General features: G+C 46.6%; 1 protein-coding gene across 1 annotated transcript in view; it reads left to right on the forward strand.

The window, feature by feature from the left end:
* Positions 1-8895, forward strand: part of LOC144501502 (E3 ubiquitin/ISG15 ligase TRIM25-like) — a 30204-nt gene extending 21309 nt beyond the window's left edge. The window contains exons 5-7 of the mRNA XM_078225292.1: positions 223-312; positions 2500-2560; positions 7996-8895. Coding sequence (XP_078081418.1) covers positions 223-312; positions 2500-2560; positions 7996-8017 — 173 coding nt within the window. The 3' untranslated portion in view covers positions 8018-8895. The remainder of the gene's footprint in view (positions 1-222; positions 313-2499; positions 2561-7995) is intronic.
* Positions 8896-17123: the final 8228 nt, after the last annotated feature.

Below are 17123 nucleotides of genomic sequence, written 5' to 3' on the forward strand. Positions count from 1 at the left end.
TTTCCTCCCACAGTCCAAAGATGTGCGGGTTCGGTTGATTGGCCATGCTAAAATTGCCCCTTAGTGTCCTGGGATGCGTAGGTTAGAGGGATTAGCGGGTAAAATGTGGAGGGATATGGGGGTACGGCCTGGGTGGGATTGTGGTCGGTGCAGACTCGATGGGCCGAATGGCCTCTTTCTGTACTGTAGGGTTTCTATGATGATTTCTGTTGTTGTATTCAGGGAATGAGAAAGCTGCTCGATTATCAGACATGTCTCCACACACTTCTCAGCTTCCCCAAGAACCCAAGATTCGCAACGAGGTTTCACAATGTGAGTAGCTTTTATAAGTATGGCTGAACTGACCACAAACAACACTGAGGTAAATAACCAGAGGATATGTTTTGGTTGGTTAGGGCTGAGGGATGGCTATCTATCAGGACACCAGATCAGAATTTCCCTCTCTCCTTCCAATGGCGGCAAAGGATTTTTTTACACTCACCTGAAAGGGCAAAGGTTTAACGTTTCATCTATAAGACGGCACCGCTGACAGTGTGGGCGGACAGTGGCACAGTAGTTAGCACTGCAGCCTCACAGCGCCAGGGACTTTGCTTCGATTCCGGCCTTGGGTCACAGTGTGGAGTTTGCATGTTCTCCCCATGTCTGCGTGGGTTTCCTCCCACAGTCCAAAGACTGTGCAAGTTGGGTTGATGGGCCATGCTAAATTGCCCCTTAGTGTCAGGGGGATTAGCGGGTTAAATATGTGGGGTTACGGGGATAGGGCCTGGGTGGGATTGTGGTCGGTGCAGGCTCGATGGGCCAAATGGCTTCCTTCTGCACTGTAGGGATTCTATGAGTGCAGCACTCCCTCAGTGCTGAGAGCATCAACTGAGATTTTGGGCAGGATTTTACAGCCTCGCTCGAGCGAGACTGGAAAATCCCGCCTGAGGTCAAAGGATATTTTCATTGTCCGCCTCTGGCCTGCTCCGATTCCGTGGCGGGTGGAGTTGTAGAATTCTGGCATTTGTGTTCAAGTCATTTTTGTCGGTCTCAAACTCACAATCTTCTGACCCAGAGGGAAGAATATTTCCTCTAAGTTACGTGTAGGAGCCACTAATTTAGAAGAATATTGGAGGTTATAGCATGTGCTGCATAAAAACCGCAGAACATTATGCAATAAAAAACAAATTTGATTTACTCCCAACCCTTTCAACCCGACGTGCTTAACCGACTCTACTGTTATAAAGCAATGTATCCTCTGAGACATGACAGATCTTCCAGTGGCAGGCGATGGCCTAGTGGTATTATCACTAGACTATTAATCCAGAAACGCAGCTAATGTTCTGGGGACCCGGGTTCGAATCCCGCCACGCCAGGTGGTGGAATTTGAATTCAATTAAAAATATCTGGAATTAAGAATCTACTGATGACCATGAAACCATTGTCGATTGTCAGAAAAACCCATCTGGTTCACTAATGTCCTTTAGGGAAGGAAATCTGCCGTCCTTACCCGGTTTGGCCCATATGTGACTCCAGAGCCACAGCAATGTGGTTGACTCTCAGCTGCCCTCGGGGCAATAAATGCTGGCCAGCCAGCGACACCCATGTCCCACGAATGAATCAAAAATTTGAGTGGATGCCTAAGATTCCCACCCACTCCTACCAGAACCACACTGGAGGCAGGTGGAAAGAGATTTAATTAGCATGGGATAGGCATCACCACAAGCATTTTTTCAGTATCTACCTACCCTTGGCAGATAGAACTTTCTGTTCCCCGTTGTCCTTTGGTATGGGGGATTGCCAAAATGACCTCTTCTCCCAATCCCAGACTGTCTCTGCAGCCGGTATTTAAGCAAAATGTGCCAAACTTTGAGGGTCCTTCTAAAGTCCCTGATTGATACCCATCCCTTCGCTGGGTCCTGATGGTCTCGTGCAGTGTGTCCCCACCATGGGCACCTTGCTGCTGCCATTTCCCTACGGGGTAGTTCCTCACCTTTATTTGTACAGAGTGAATGTAAGCCTACTTGTGACACTAATAAATAAACTAAACTAAAAACTTTACACAGTGACTGAAAACTGTTTTGGAAACTCTGGTATTGTTCCGGGGATTCCTACCAGTTTCGCTAGTTACAGGAAGAGGAACCCCTTTCTGTACAGAATCTCAGGGTGCCTGGATGCACCTGCTGCTGTCAGACTAACTCCCTGTGGTTTAGTCATAGGTGTGACACACAGGTACTGCTTTTTTTTTTACTCCGTTCTTAAAGTTATAGTGCCGATACTCAGAGAGAACCGGGCATACCCCAATCCATCTCCTTGCTTGCTCCAAAAACCAAATTTAAGTTCAATCCAATTCATGATCCCCACAAGAGACGAACAGGATGATCCAAGCTGACAAGATAAAGGCATTACACCCCATTTTGGGCTTCATCTGACAATTAGCCAAAAGGCTGAGTGACTGTAAGGCTGGTTTTACTGACATTTACACCGTCATTAAACTTACCTTCATCTTCCCACAATTAGATAGCACTACTCTTCCTCCAAGGAACATCTCCCAGGTCTCTCCTTCCAGGAGACATTGCAGGTCAGTTTACATTTCATATTTATAATTTCCATGATACCTTTAGGTAAACTTTTGTTTCATTCTAAAATGCAATTTAATGATTCTCTTTTTTATTAACAAATGTTTGATTTGATTTATTATTGTCACATGTATTAACATACAGTGAAAAGTATTGTTTCTTGCGCACTATACAGACAAAGCATACCGTACATAGAGAAGGAAAGGAGAGAGTGCAGAATGTAGTGTTACAGTCATAGCTAGGGTGCAGAGAAAGATCAACTTAATGCAAGGTAGGTCCATTCAAAAGTCTGACAGCAGCAAGGAAGAAGCTGTTCTTGAGTCGGTTGGTACGTGTCCTCAGACTTTTGTTTCTTTTTCCCGATGGAAGAAGGTGGAAGAGAGTAAGTCTGGGGTGCGTGGGGTCCTTGATTATGCTGGCTGCTTTTCCGAGGCAGCTGGACGTGTACTCAGAGTCAATGGATGGGAGGCTGGTTTGCATGATGTACTGGGCTTCATTCACAACCCTGTGTAGTTCCTTGCGGTCTTGGGCAGAGCAGGAGCCATACCAAGCTGTGATACAACCAGAAAGAATGCTTTCTATGGTGCACCTGTAAAAGTTGCAAAGAGTCGTAACTGACATGCCAAATTTCCATAGCCTCCTGAGAAAGTAGAAGCGTTGGTGGGCTTTCTTAACTATAGCATTTCTTAACATTAACTCATTCACAAATTTAAGTGAAGGAATTAATTACCAAGTGGACCAATGAACTCATTCAAGAGATTTCTCAGTAACTAAGATTCTTCACATTGAACACAGGGCTTTTAAACAAAATGGAAACATCAAAATGTGACCTGGTTCACAATGACATTACTAAACTTGTAAAAGCTGCTTTGGATTGCCTGAAGGCCTCAGAGTGAATCGTGTGGAGGACGGAGAAGATCTGCAGAGAGATTTGGACAGGCTGAGTGAGTGGGCGAGGATATGGCAAATGGAGTATAACGTTGAGAAATGCGAGGTTATACACTTTGGAGGAAATAATAACAAATGGGATTACTATCTCAATGGAAACAAATTAAAACATGCTACCGTGCAAAGGGACCTGGGGGTCCTTGTGCATGAGACGCAAAAGCCCAGTCTGCAGGTACAACAGGTGATCAAGAAGGCAAATGGGATGTTGGCCTATATTGCGAGGGGGATAGAATATAAAAGCAGGGATGTCTTGATGCACCTGTACAGGGCATTGGTGAGGCCGCAGCTGGAATACTGTGTGCAGTATTGGTCCCCTTATATGAGGAAGGATATATTGGCATTGGAGGGAGTGCAGAGAAGGTTCACCAGGTTGATACCGGAGATGAGGGGTTTGGATTATGAGGAGAGGCTGAGGAGATTGGGTTTGTACTCGTTGGAGTTTAGAAGGATGAGGGGGGATCTTATGGAGACTTATAAGATAATGCGGGGGCTGGATAGGGTGGAGGCGGAGAGATTCTTTCCACTTAGTAAGGAAGTTAAAACTAGAGGACACAGCCTCAAAATAAAGGGGGGTCGGTTTAAGACAGAGTTGAGGAGGAACTTCTTCTCCCAGAGGGTGGTGAATCTCTGGAATTCTCTGCCCACTGAGGTGGTGGAGGCTACCTCGCTGAATATGTTTAAAGCGCGGATGGATGGATTCCTGATCGGTAAGGGAATTAGGGGTTATGGGGATCAGGCGGGTAAGTGGTACTGATCCACGTCAGATCAGCCATGATCTTATTGAATGGTGGGGCAGGCTCGAGGGGCTAGATGGCCTACTCCTGCTCCTATTTCTTATGTTCTTATGTTCTTATGATTCTTTGTGGAGCCTGGGCCCTAAAGTTGATGAATGACAGGATAGTACTGACAGGGAACGGTAAACAAGATTTTCTGAAGGCAGAGGATATGACTGAGGTACAATTGAAGTATTTTGCATCTGGCTATATATAAGAGTGTGCTGCCAATGATGCAATGAAGGTGGAGGTAGCAGACAGGATACAACTAGATAATGTGAAGACACTTAAAGATTTGGCGGCACTCAAGGTAGAAAAATCACCCAGTCTGGATGTGATCCACCCTAAGTTGCTGAGGGAAGTGAGGATAGATCTTTTGGAAGCATTAATCATAAAATTCCATTCTCCTTAGGTATAGGCGTGACTCCAAAGGGTTGGAGGGTTACAATTTTCATAGAATCATAAAATCATAGAATTCTACAGGGCAGAAGGAGGCCATTTGGCCCTACGAGACTGCACTGACCACAATCCCACCCAGGCCTTATCCCCATAACCCCATGCATTTACCCTAGCTAGTCCCCCTGACACTAAGGGAGAATTTAGAACATAGAACATAGAACAGTACAGCACAGAACAGGCCCTTCGGCCCACAATGTTGTGCCGAGCTTTATCTGAAACCAAGATCAAGCTATCCCACTCCCTATCATCCTGGTGTGCTCCATGTGCCTATCCAATAACCGCTTAAATGTTCCTAAAGTGTCTGACTCCACTATCACTGGAGGCAGTCCATTCCACACCCCAACCACTCTCTGCGTAAAGAACCTACCTCGGACATCCTTCCTATATCTCCCACCATGAACACTATAGTTATGCCCCCTTGTAATAGCTCCATCCACCCGAGGAAATAGTCTTTGAACGTTCACTCTATCTATCCCCTTCATCATTTTATAAACCTCTATTAAGTCTCCCCTCAGCCTCCTCCACTCCAGAGAGAACAGCCCTAGCTCCCTCAACCTTTCCTCATAAGACCTACCCTCCAAACCAGGCAGCATCCTGGTAAATCTCCTCTGCACTCTTTCCAGCGCTTCCGCATCCTTCTTATAGTGAGGTGACCAGAACTGCACACAATATTCCAAATGTGGTCTCACCAAGGTCCTGTACAGTTGCAGCATAACCCCACGGCTCTTAAACTCCAACCCCCTGTTAATAAAAGCTAACACACTATAGGCCTTCTTCACAGCTCTATCCACTTGAGTGGCAACCTTTAGAGATCTGTGGATATGGACCCCAAGATCTCTCTGTTCCTCCACAGTCTTCAGAACTTAGCATGGCTAATCCATCTCACCCGCACATCTTTGGACTGTGGGAGGAAACCGGAGCACCCGGAGGAAACCCACGCAGACACGGGGAGAATGTGCAAACTCCACACAGACAGTGACCCAAGACGAGAATTGAACCCAGGTCGCAGGCGCTGTGAGGCAGCCGTGCTTACCACTGTGCTACCGCGCCGCCCCAATTTTTTCAGAAAGGTTCGTAAAAGGGGAGTAGGATAAATGCATTAACTGCAGGTTGGTTGTATGTTGTCAGTGACGGGAAGTTTCGAAAGCTGACTGGATGTGGCCAGTGAAAGCCCCCCCAACGTGGCCCCTGGAGGTGGTTTCCAAAATGCTGATGAAGGCAGTGGAGGAATCTGGAATGTTCCTCCAAAGATCAGGCTGTTCCTCTCCCACATTTGCTGCTGAAGAGGAAGTGTAATCATTTGTGATTGAAGCCACAGTAACACTAGTGGCAGTGGGCTCCAGCAACAGAGACATAGGTGGGGTTCACTCCGGGCCAGAGGGACAGAGACTCGCTCTGGGTAGGAAAAGGCCAGATGTGATTATGCAAGTAGGTTGGTGGTGGGTGCGGGATGAAGAGTTGAGTGAGTGAATGAAGGAGGGAGGGCAAGAGAGGGAGGACGGGAAATAGAGGCTCACTCCCAGTCTCAGGGTTCACATTCACCCTCGCACCCACACAACAGCAGACAGTCTCACAGGGGGTAAGGGTGGGCACCCTGAGATTGGGAGTGAACTGGACACGCAAGGATTGCAGGCCTGAGGAAAGTGTTGGGTGCATTGGATAGCTCCTTGTTACGGTCCCAGCTCATATTACAAGTCAGCTCCCAGAGTGGACCCCGGCTCGATAGATCCAAACCAGAGTCACAGGATTGCTGATGAACTTGTAATAAAAGAATTAAACATTTATTAAACAAGAGAAAACTATAATACTCTACCCCTTCATCCCAGCTCTACCTTTACAGATATATATGGATTTGTAATGGTTACACAAGTTACAAAATGCATCTAATTCTCTAATGTTCTCAATAATTATAAACCAATAGGTGAAATGTGGTCAGATACACTGCACTCTCAAGTGACAGATGCCACCCAACCAACCTCTATGGATTTATCATCACATCTCCCCAGATGTTTTGTTATACTGTGAGCCAACTGGTCTCACCAGAACTCTGCCTTTTACACGAGGGTTTCCAAACTCCACTCTTGAAAAACATGCTTGGAATCTTCTCTCAAACAATGCTTTCTCTCAGATGTCTTCACCAAGGATCCACCTCCTCCTTTGTTTAATATGAAGCTAAACTGACATTTTAATTCTCTCTTAGCACACAAGTACAGGAACCCAAACATTAAACTTATACCTTATTTCTAACACACAAATATATATTGTTTAAACTGTCTCTATTTTCTAATATCATTCAAACAGCCAGCTAAAGCATGATGGGCCAAATGGCCTTTTTGGTCTTGTAGGATTTAATTATTCTGTTCTATAATCCGAGTTCTTGGTCGTGAAATGAATTGAATTTTTAAAGGCTTCTCAGATAAATATAATGATTGGTATTGGCTGTTCGAAAAAGTAACTCTTTTAATTAGTGACAGTTATATCAGTGTTTGTGAGTATGACAGATGGATTTCCATACTATTCAACCTTTCACACTATTTGCTGACTCAGTTGCTATATGATCCGCAAATACAATATTAATGTGAACTACACTTCAAGGTGGGGCTGTTTCTAACCCCACCTTGAGCTCGCCTGTTGCATGTCTGGAATAGAATGGTAGCATCATTAATACATAGTCCCTCTCTCACTAACACAGGTCGTCTGCTCATTACCACATTGCTGTTTGTGGTACCTTGCTGATTAATTGGCTGTCCTGGTTCCTACATTACACCCAATGACTTCATTTCAAAACTAGTGGCTTTAAAGCACTCTGGGACATCCTGAGACAGCCATTTTTACACAGCAAGTTCCCACAAAACAATGGCTTGCTCATAGTTAGATATTAGTAGTTAGTTGAAGGATAACTTTAACCAGAACTTGGGGAGAATACGCCAATGCTCTTCAATGAATAACTGCTTGTGATCATTGATGTCCACCCGAGATGGCAGGCATGGCCTCTATTAAACATCTGACGGCACCTCCAACAGTGCAGCACTCCATCAGTGTGAGCCTTGAGTTTCTGCTCATATATCTGGATTAGGATTTGAACTAGAACATTCTGACTCAAAGCAGCAAGTGTATCACAGCTTATACCTGAACAGAATGTTAATTTGCCATTGCTTTTGATGTTAATTATTGTGTCAATGCCATTTCTGTTAATTTATTATAAGAAAATAGATGCATCACATTGAACAAAATTCCATCGTCTTTCTGTCTTTCAGATGCCATGAAGCTGGCTTTTGATCCAAATTGACCGCTTGTCCAGTTGAGGTCACTGAGTAGAAGACAACTAACCCAAGCCATGACACGATCCAGAGCAGCTGGAGAGATTTCACAATTGTTTGCCAGTCCTATGTTTGGGCAGCTCAGAGCGGGGAATCGTTACTGCGAGCTTCACCTTTTCAAAGGCCTGGGAGGCATCTGTGCCAACCGGGTAGTTACATACAGCAGGGTGATCCAGAAAAGCAGTGAATGCACATGTTACCTGGGAAGGAATAGCCTGGCTGGGAGTTAATGTGTCTGAGTGTTTGGAAATCACACACCACCCCCACACACCCCATCCGACTGCCCCCACACCCATCCGACTGCCCCCACACCCCATCCGGCTGCTCCCACACCCCATCCGGCTGCTCCCACACCCCATCCGGCTGCCCCCACACTCCATCCGGCTGCCCCCACACTCCATCCGGCTGCCCCCACACCCCATCCGACTGCCCACACACCCCATCCGACTGCCCCCACACCCCATCCGACTGCCCCCACACCCCATCCGACTGCCCCCACACTCCATCCGGCTGCCCCCACACCCCATCTGACTGCCCCCACACCCCATCTGGCTGCCCCCACACTCCATCCGGCTGCCCCCACACCCCATCCGGCTGCCCCCACACCCCATCCGGCTGCCCCCACACCCCATCCGACTGCCCACACACCCCATCTGACTGCCCACACACCCCATCCGACTGTCCCCCACACTCCATCTGACTGCCCCCACACCCCATCCGACTGTCTCCCCCCCCCCCCCCCCACCATTTGTCTCCCCCAATGAGCCTGTGAATGGATTACATTGTATGCCTTACTGTGTTCACCTGGCACAATTAAGTAAAGTTACCTGGCCAGATATTCAACCGATTTGGGAATTACTGAGGGACATCTTGTCAGTTTACAGAATGGTATGCATGATGAGTCTGCTACACAGCTTCAAAGTGTATGGTGTGTTTTACATTGGGACGGGCACATCTCTTTGTAATGGAAAGCCCAAGTAACAAAGGGCAGGCTGGATTTTCTTAAAGCTACATTTATTTCTTAGCTGTGTTCTATATGCATGTGTTCCAAAGGCATTTGGCTCAGCCCTCTCCAATGGTTATTATTGTGTGTGTCTGGACAGCAAGTGTCGTTCAGCTATTCCACCATAGGTGACATTGCAATTACGTCTGAGAACAGCCCTTCACCCTGACACTGACTTAGCAGATGTATCTGGGCAACTGTGAGAAGCAGGTGCCTAATCTGACCCTCGGGCCTTGGTCCAGACTAACAAGTACCACAATATCTCACACAATGGGTCTCACACTAACACCAGCCAAGCTCAATGCTGGCCGGTGTTAGTGTGAGAGTGTTAGAGAGTGTGCCGGTGTTAGTGGAGGCTTTTGCTGTGAATAGTTTGTTCTGCAGCAAGTGACTCACCTCTTGAATGCCATGAGTATTTCCACCATCGACAAGGCACAAATCAGGTGTGTGATGAGATACTCTCCATTTGGCTGGATCAGTGCACTCAAATTTGAAACCACCCTAAACATAACAATCCACTTGATTTGCACCAAGTTCACCATTCACCTGCTCCACCGCAAGAGCAGCAATATGTATTACCTTCAGCACCCTCTAAACCTTGATCGCTACCACAGAAGATGCATGGGGCATGGGAACACCATCACCTGCAAGTTCCCCTCCAAGTCCTACACCATCCTAATTTGGAACTATATCACGACTGATCCTTCACTGTCGCTGGGTCAAAGTCCTGGGATTCTTTCCTAACCGGAGCGGGGCTGTACCTCCACCATACGGAATGCAACGGCTGAGGAAGGTGGCCCATCAGCTCCTTCTCAAGGGCAATTAAAGGTGGGCAAATCACAGGTGGGCAATAAATACCAGTCTTGCCAGTGACGCCCATGTCAGAGAATAATTCAAACCCAGTGCAGTTCTCGGCTCCTGGATTAGTCCCTCTGCCCCAAATGCCCCTTATTCTCTGTTTTTTTAATTTAAGGCCATCCACACTATCGGAGGTGTGTTGTGTGATGTGATCGATACACAGAGAGAGGACAGAATTCAGTGCCCTCCCCTAGGTGTTTTTGGATGTGGGGAGGAATTTAATTGGGCAAGTGGATACAAGGTGAGGACCCTCTCATTATCCCTCTTCACCCACCCCAGGGGGCTTCCCTGTCCCAGCTCCAGTTGAGGCCCTTAGTGGGGTTTTAAGGGCCTTCCTCCCGCTGCCTCTGGTATTCAGCCCGCTTCCTTCTGAGCTCTGGGATCCCTTGTTGTCAGCCTGCAATGCTTGAACCAGGGGGCCCACTAAGAACCATCTCCCTTCGCGCTCTCACCAGTAGCCAGGGTCCCCTGGCCATTGGTGGATTCACTGCCGACAATTACTACCGCTTTGGTAAAGCTGCCCACAATGGAGAGCTTCTGGCATCTGATTGGCCAGCAGCTTCCCGGAGGCGGAGTTTCCCTCACCTTGCCCTGGCCACTTAGTGCTTCATTGGCACTTAATATGGCGGACCTTCTTTAGAAGGAGGCGACGTGGAACTCTTACCAACTAGCCAGCCAGCGGACAAAACCCCTATTGCCTGGATTACATTCCCCTCACAATGTGGAAGTGTTTCAATGCCTCAAGTCAATCCGTCACATGGACCATTGTGCCAGTTATCCAGGGTGGTCTCGTCATTCTGGTGATGGTCATCAGATTATGGGCACCCTTCCTGGAATAGTCAATCTGTCCGAGTGCGCAGGGTGAGAGGGCAGAAGGGAAGAGTGCCCGCAATTCTCAATCCTGGTAAACAAGATCTCAAACCTAGATAATTCAGCTAACAAACCTTTCCTAAACATTGCAAGTGCCATTTTGCAGCCATTAGTGCTTTGAATGTTATTTTATTCTCTTCCTGCTTTTCTATTGCACATATATTTTAGCATTCAGCTCCTATAACAGTTGTTAGCTGAGTGTTTGGCGTGGGACCACAATACCTTCCTGTTTTATTAATTACATGTGAAAGCATTAATTAAAGTCTCTCTTCCTACGTTCCAATTATATAAGAAACAATGGATAATGTTTATATAAACTGTTGCTGCCTCACTATAATTGAATAAGATATAGATCAATAAAATTATGTATATGATTTTGTGTGTGTGATTCCAAATCCTGACCCTGATATTAACTCCAGGTGGGATTTGTGCTGGTGGGTTTGGGAATTCTTGCCAGCTGCAGCAGAAAACAGGCCGAGGTTATTTTAACTCCAAGAGACTGTTAGCATGCCTGCTGTAAGATTGCTGCCCGGGTCAGGGGCAAGTGAGGATGGGAGATAAATGCCGTCCTTGTCAGCGATGCCCACATGATTTGATTTATTATTGTCACATTATTAGCACACAGTGAAAAGTATTGTTTCGTGTGCGCTATACAGACAAAGCATACCGTTCATAGAGAAGGAAACAAAAGAGTGCAGAATGTAGTGTTACAGTCATAGCTAGGGTGTAGAGAAAGATCAGCTTAATGCAAAGTGGGTCTATTCAAAAGTCTGATGGCAGCAGGGAAGAAGCTGTTTTTGAGTCGGTTGGTATGTGAGCTCAGACTTTTGTATCCTTTTTTCCGACAGAAAAAGGTGGAAGAGAGAATGTCCGGGGTGCCTGGGGTCCTTAATTATGCTGGCTGCTTTTCCAAGGCAGCAGGAATTGTAGACAGAGTCAATGAATGGGAGGCTGGTTTGAGTGATCGTTCATGACCCATTGTAGTTTGTTGCGGTCTTGGGCAGAGCAGGAGCCATACCAAGCTGTGATACAACCAGAAAGAATGCTTTAAATGATGCATCTGTAAAGGTTGGTGAGAGTGGTAGCGGACATGCCAGATTTACTTAGCCTTTTGAGAAAGTAGAGGCATTTGTGGGCTTTCTTAACTATAGTGTTGGCATGGGGGGAACAGGACAGGTTGTTGGTGATCTAGACACCTTGAAGCTCTCGACCATTTCCACTTCAGCCCCGTTGATATAAATAGGGGCATGTCCTTCACTACACTTCCTGAATTCGATGACTATTTCCTTTGTTTCACTGACATTCAGGGAGAGATTATTGTTGTCGCACCAGTTTACCAGATTCTCTGGCTGCAATTCTCCCATCCTGGTAGTTACATATAACAGGGTGATACAGAAAAGCAAAGAATGCACATGTTACTTGGGAGAATCTCGCAGTGGGCGATGTGCGGGATTCGTGCATGCATTCCCGCCATGATAGCGTCTCCCAGTGCCGGATTCCCGGCATCTGCTCCCCGTCAGAAATCGTCGGGGAGGCAGGGTAAGTAGTTTAAATGTCATTTTAATATCATTCAAATGCAATTAGTGGGCCCGGGACTGAAGTCTCCAGGCCCGCTAGCCTTTCCTCCCCTGGCAGCAGTATTTCACTCCAGCAGGGTTTACAGTAGCTCCCCACGTTCACTACAGTAATTCCCAACCCCGCTGGAGTGAAGGGGGGAGCAATCGGGCCCCCCCCACCCCCTCCCCCAGAGCGTCGGGCGCATGCCCCCCGGACATTGGCACCCTGGCAGTGCCAGCATGGGCCCCCAGCACTGCCCGGGGCATCTTGGCACTGTCCATCGAGCATCAGTCAATGCCAAGGGGCAGGGCATATGGGAGGCGGAGCCTATGGGGGCGGGGCCTAGGGGACAATCGGTGGGGGTGGGAGGTCCTGCTGCCACTCTGCAGTCGGGATCGGTGGGGGAGGGAGGGAGGCCAGCGATTGGGCTGGTCAGCAATCGGGAGGCCATCAGTGCGGGGCCACTGCGCATGCGCCGATCTCCGCACTGACAGATCGGCACGTGCAGTAGCCCACTCAGCGTGCCGATTTCAGCCTCTCCAGCAGGATTAGGCCCCACCCCTGAAATCTAATGATATTCACGCTGGTGGCCTCTGCAGTGCAAAGAGTGCGGGTGATTCTTCTCTGAACTCCCACTGAAAAGAAAACAGCGTGAATTACTCCAGTTATGTGAGTTCGAAGATGAGGTACTTTCCTCCTTGGACAGGCCAAACACAGACAGACTGGGTGACCGCTTTGCTGAGCACCTTCAGTCCGTCCGCAAGTAGCACCCAGACCTTCCTGTCGTTTGCCCCTTCAACACCCCACCCTGCTCCCCTGTCCCCCTGTCCGTCCTTGGCCTGTTCCAGTGAACCCCGACACAAACTGGAAGAACAGCACCTCATCTTCCGATTGGGCACTTTACAGCTTTCCGGACTGAATGTTGAGTTCAACAACTTCAGAGCGTCAACTCTCCCCTCCACCTTCACCCCATTAACATTTATTCTATTTCATTCTGTTTCTTTTCATCTCATTCATCCATTTTTATCATCCTTCTTTCTCTCTTCCATTTTTCCACTTCTCCATTCCTGCTCTCCTTTTAGAGAGATGGATGCCTCAGAAATGATTTAGATACATGAACGATAGCAAAGGACAACATGACTCACAGTTCAAACCTTTTCCAACAGCTTCCAATGCTTGCTGCCTAAAGCAAGATGCTTTGTCTTTTCCTCCCTCCACATCAATGCAGCACAATGTATCAAACTGCTTTGGCAAATGGCAACCGTTCGTTGTCTGAAGTTAAACCTGTAATTCAAATAAATATACCTAATGGACACTTAAGTAGATGAGCCACTCTATAAATCTCAGCAACCCATTAGTGTCTATTGGTCAACAGCAGAGGCAACCTGCACTTTCTGCAAATGGGAAATAAATAAAAAGAAAATGCAGGCGATGAGTTGCAGTCAATTAGAATCTGAGTGAAATACCTGCATTTATACGGCACCTTTCATGATCTCAGGGTATTTCAAAGTGCTTTTAAAATGTAACGATTGTTGTAATGTAGGAACCACAGCAGCCAGTTTGCACACAACAAGCTTCCACAAATATTAATTTGATAATAACTAGATCACCTGTTTTTGTGACATTGACTGGAGATAACACCGCTGTTCTTCTGTGAAATATTGCAATGGGAACATTTGCATCCCCAGCAAGAGTAGACAGGCTCTCGGTTTAACATCTCACCTGAAAGATGACACTTCTGGTGAGGCAGCAGTTTTTTCGGTATAGTACCAGCCTGGATGTTGTGAATACAAAGAACAAAGAACAAAGAAAATTACAGCACTGGAACAGGCTGTTCAGCCCTCCAAGCCTGCACCGACCATGCTGCCCGACTGAACTAAAACCCCCTACCCTTCAAAGAACAAAGAAAATTACAGCACAGGGACAGGCCAACATTTCTGGAGTTAGACGTCCAAAATCAAGCCAACAACCTTCTGACTCAAGAGGCGGGAGTGCTACATGGAGCCCTGACTGATGATGAAAGGTGTTTCCCCTGGAATTGATGAAGAAAGGTAGGTGACATAACTCCTCAGAGGTTGGTATCCCTTCACCAGATTCCCTTTATTTACAAACTCTATTCCACTTCAAGAGTGCTTCAGGTACACAGTCAGAATCCAGAGTGTCAGTGGACCTGACACTCCCATTTTTATATACAGGTGAGGCTCCCTGATTGGGTGGGCAAGTATGACCTCAATCATAAGACCATAAGACCATGAGACATAGGAACAGAATTAGGCCACTCGTCCCATCGAGTCTGCTCTGCCATTCAATCAAAACTTTTTTTTCTCTTCCCCATTCTCCTGCCTTTTCCCTATAACCCATGATACCCTTATTAATCAACAAACTATCTATCTCTGTCTTAAAGACACTCAATGACCTGGCCTCCACAGCCTTCTGCAGCAAAGAGTTCCACAGATTCACCACTCCCTGGCTGAAGAAATTCCTCCTCATCTCTGTTTTAAAGGATCGTTCCTTCAGCCTGAGGTTGTGTCCTCTGGTTCTAGTTTTTCCTACGAGTGAAAACATCCTCTCCATGTCCACTCTATCCGGGCCTCGCAGTATCCTGTAAGTTTCGATAAGATCCCCCCTCATATTTCTAAACTCCAATGAGTACAGACCCAGAGTCCTCAACCGTTCCTCAACCGTTGTGCAGGGACATCTTTTAGCATCCAACCAAATAAACAAAATCAAATTAACTTGGGGACAACTCAAAGGGGCAGCCCTCTAAAAGGAGGGGAACTGCCTGAAACAAAAGATAAAGTGGAAAGGAAACTTAAAACATCAAATTAAAATGTGATTAAAGGGGTCACTAATACACCCCAGTCCCTGCTGTGCCCAGCGGGCGCGAAGAGCCTCAGTCAGAGACACCTTTTAGCGTCCAACCAAATAAACAAAATCAAATTAACTTAGGGGCTCATAATCCAAGAGGTCAACCTCTTGGGCCTCGTTGAAGTCATTATAGTAAGATAATGTCCTAGTGGGGACCTATATCTGAACTAGTAAAAACTGGAGGAACAACTTCATAGCTTAGAGCTTGAAGCTAGGTCAACAAAAGGTCCTGAGGTTTCTGCTTATCTGCTTTTAGAGTACTTGTCCATTAACCAGCATATTGGTCTGATTTTTAATGTGGCTCAGGGGAAGCAAACTGTCCAGCTCCCCACTTTGTACCTTCCCCACAGCACAAGACAGATTTTAACTATTGGGCATCATTTCATGAATTTGAGTTGTGCACAAGAAACAATATTTTTCACTATAAAACAATGCATGTGACAATAATAAATCAAACCATGTGGCTAGTTGGATAGAGCTTTCTGGTGTGGGGTACAGAGTTGGTCACGATTAGAGAAATCTGAACACGCAGGCATAAACGTTTTCCTGAGAATAAGGGGGAGAATGCAGGATACCGATTAAACACACAGGTAGGATTAGGATTTGGTACATCATTCAAAAAGCTTAATCACTTATAAATAGCTTGTAGACTTGTACATACTCATACCCAAATTTATTCAGCATATACACCGGGGCGGCACGGCGGCACAGTGGTTCGCACTGCAGCCTCACAGCGTCAGGGACCCGGGTTTGATTCCTGGCTTGGGTCACTGTCTGTGTGTGGAGTTTGCACATTCTCCTCGTGTCTGTGTAGGTTTCCTCCAGGTGCTCCGGTTTCCTCCCACAGTCTGAAAGACGTGCTGGTTAGGTGCATTGGCCATGCTAAATTCTCCCTCAGTGTACCCGAACAGGTGCCGGAGTGTGGCAATTAGGGGATTTTCACAGTAACCTCATTGCAGTGTGTTGCCTACTTGAGACACTAATAAATAAACTTTTAAAACTTTTCAAAAACTTTAAATTTTAATTTAGCAAGGAAAATCTAGGTCAGCAGTGTGTAAGCGAAAAACAACTCTCATCACACCAGGATTAATCAAGATTACACTGTGTGTGACTATAGCTCTATAAAGATCTCTCCTTCACCATTTAAAAATGATTGGCAGTTGGCCTGGTACCAGCTGAGCCAGTTGTCTATTGGGAAATAAAGCCTAGCTCTCCTACTGGGACTGGCTGAACAGGTGAAGAAGTTGAACTAGGTCCAGTTGAGAGCTCAGCTGGACATATTTCAGCAAAGTACCTACAGCTGGATGTAAATCAACTGATTCATTTGCAAGAGAGGAAGTTTATTTAACCATTCCATTATGTTTCTATTGGGATATGGGGGGGGAAGGCAGGATCAGGACATTGAATTTGATGCTCAGTCATGATCAAAATGCATGGCAAAGCAGGCTCAAAGGGCCGAATGGCCTCCTGCTGCTTCTATCTCCTATGTTTTTCTATGTTCATTCAGTTTCAGTATTAATCATGGGCATCAGGATTTTAACAAAAGAAATTGCAGTCCCTTTCTGTAATGAAATAATATACATGTGAGAGAAACTGAAGGTACTTTAAAGTTAAAGTTATTTATTAGTCACAAGTAGGCTCACATCAACACTGCAATGAAGTTATTGCGAATTTCCCCTCCTTTGAATTGGGAAGTGTGATTCTGAAGCAGATTTTGAGGTTATGGGTGGGGGGATTCTCTGGCCTCCCCACAGCATGTTTCTTATGGCGGTGTGCCATTCGTCAATGGCAGGACCTTTTGGTCCCACCGCTGTTAGTGGCATTTCCCAATGACTGCACCCCACGCTGCTGGGAAACCCATAGCTGGGGGTGTGCCCTCGGGGGGACCAGATCCCGTCAACGTGAACAG

This window comes from Mustelus asterias, chromosome 12 (genome assembly GCF_964213995.1).
Source record: "Mustelus asterias chromosome 12, sMusAst1.hap1.1, whole genome shotgun sequence".
NCBI classification, from domain to species: domain Eukaryota; kingdom Metazoa; phylum Chordata; class Chondrichthyes; order Carcharhiniformes; family Triakidae; genus Mustelus; species Mustelus asterias.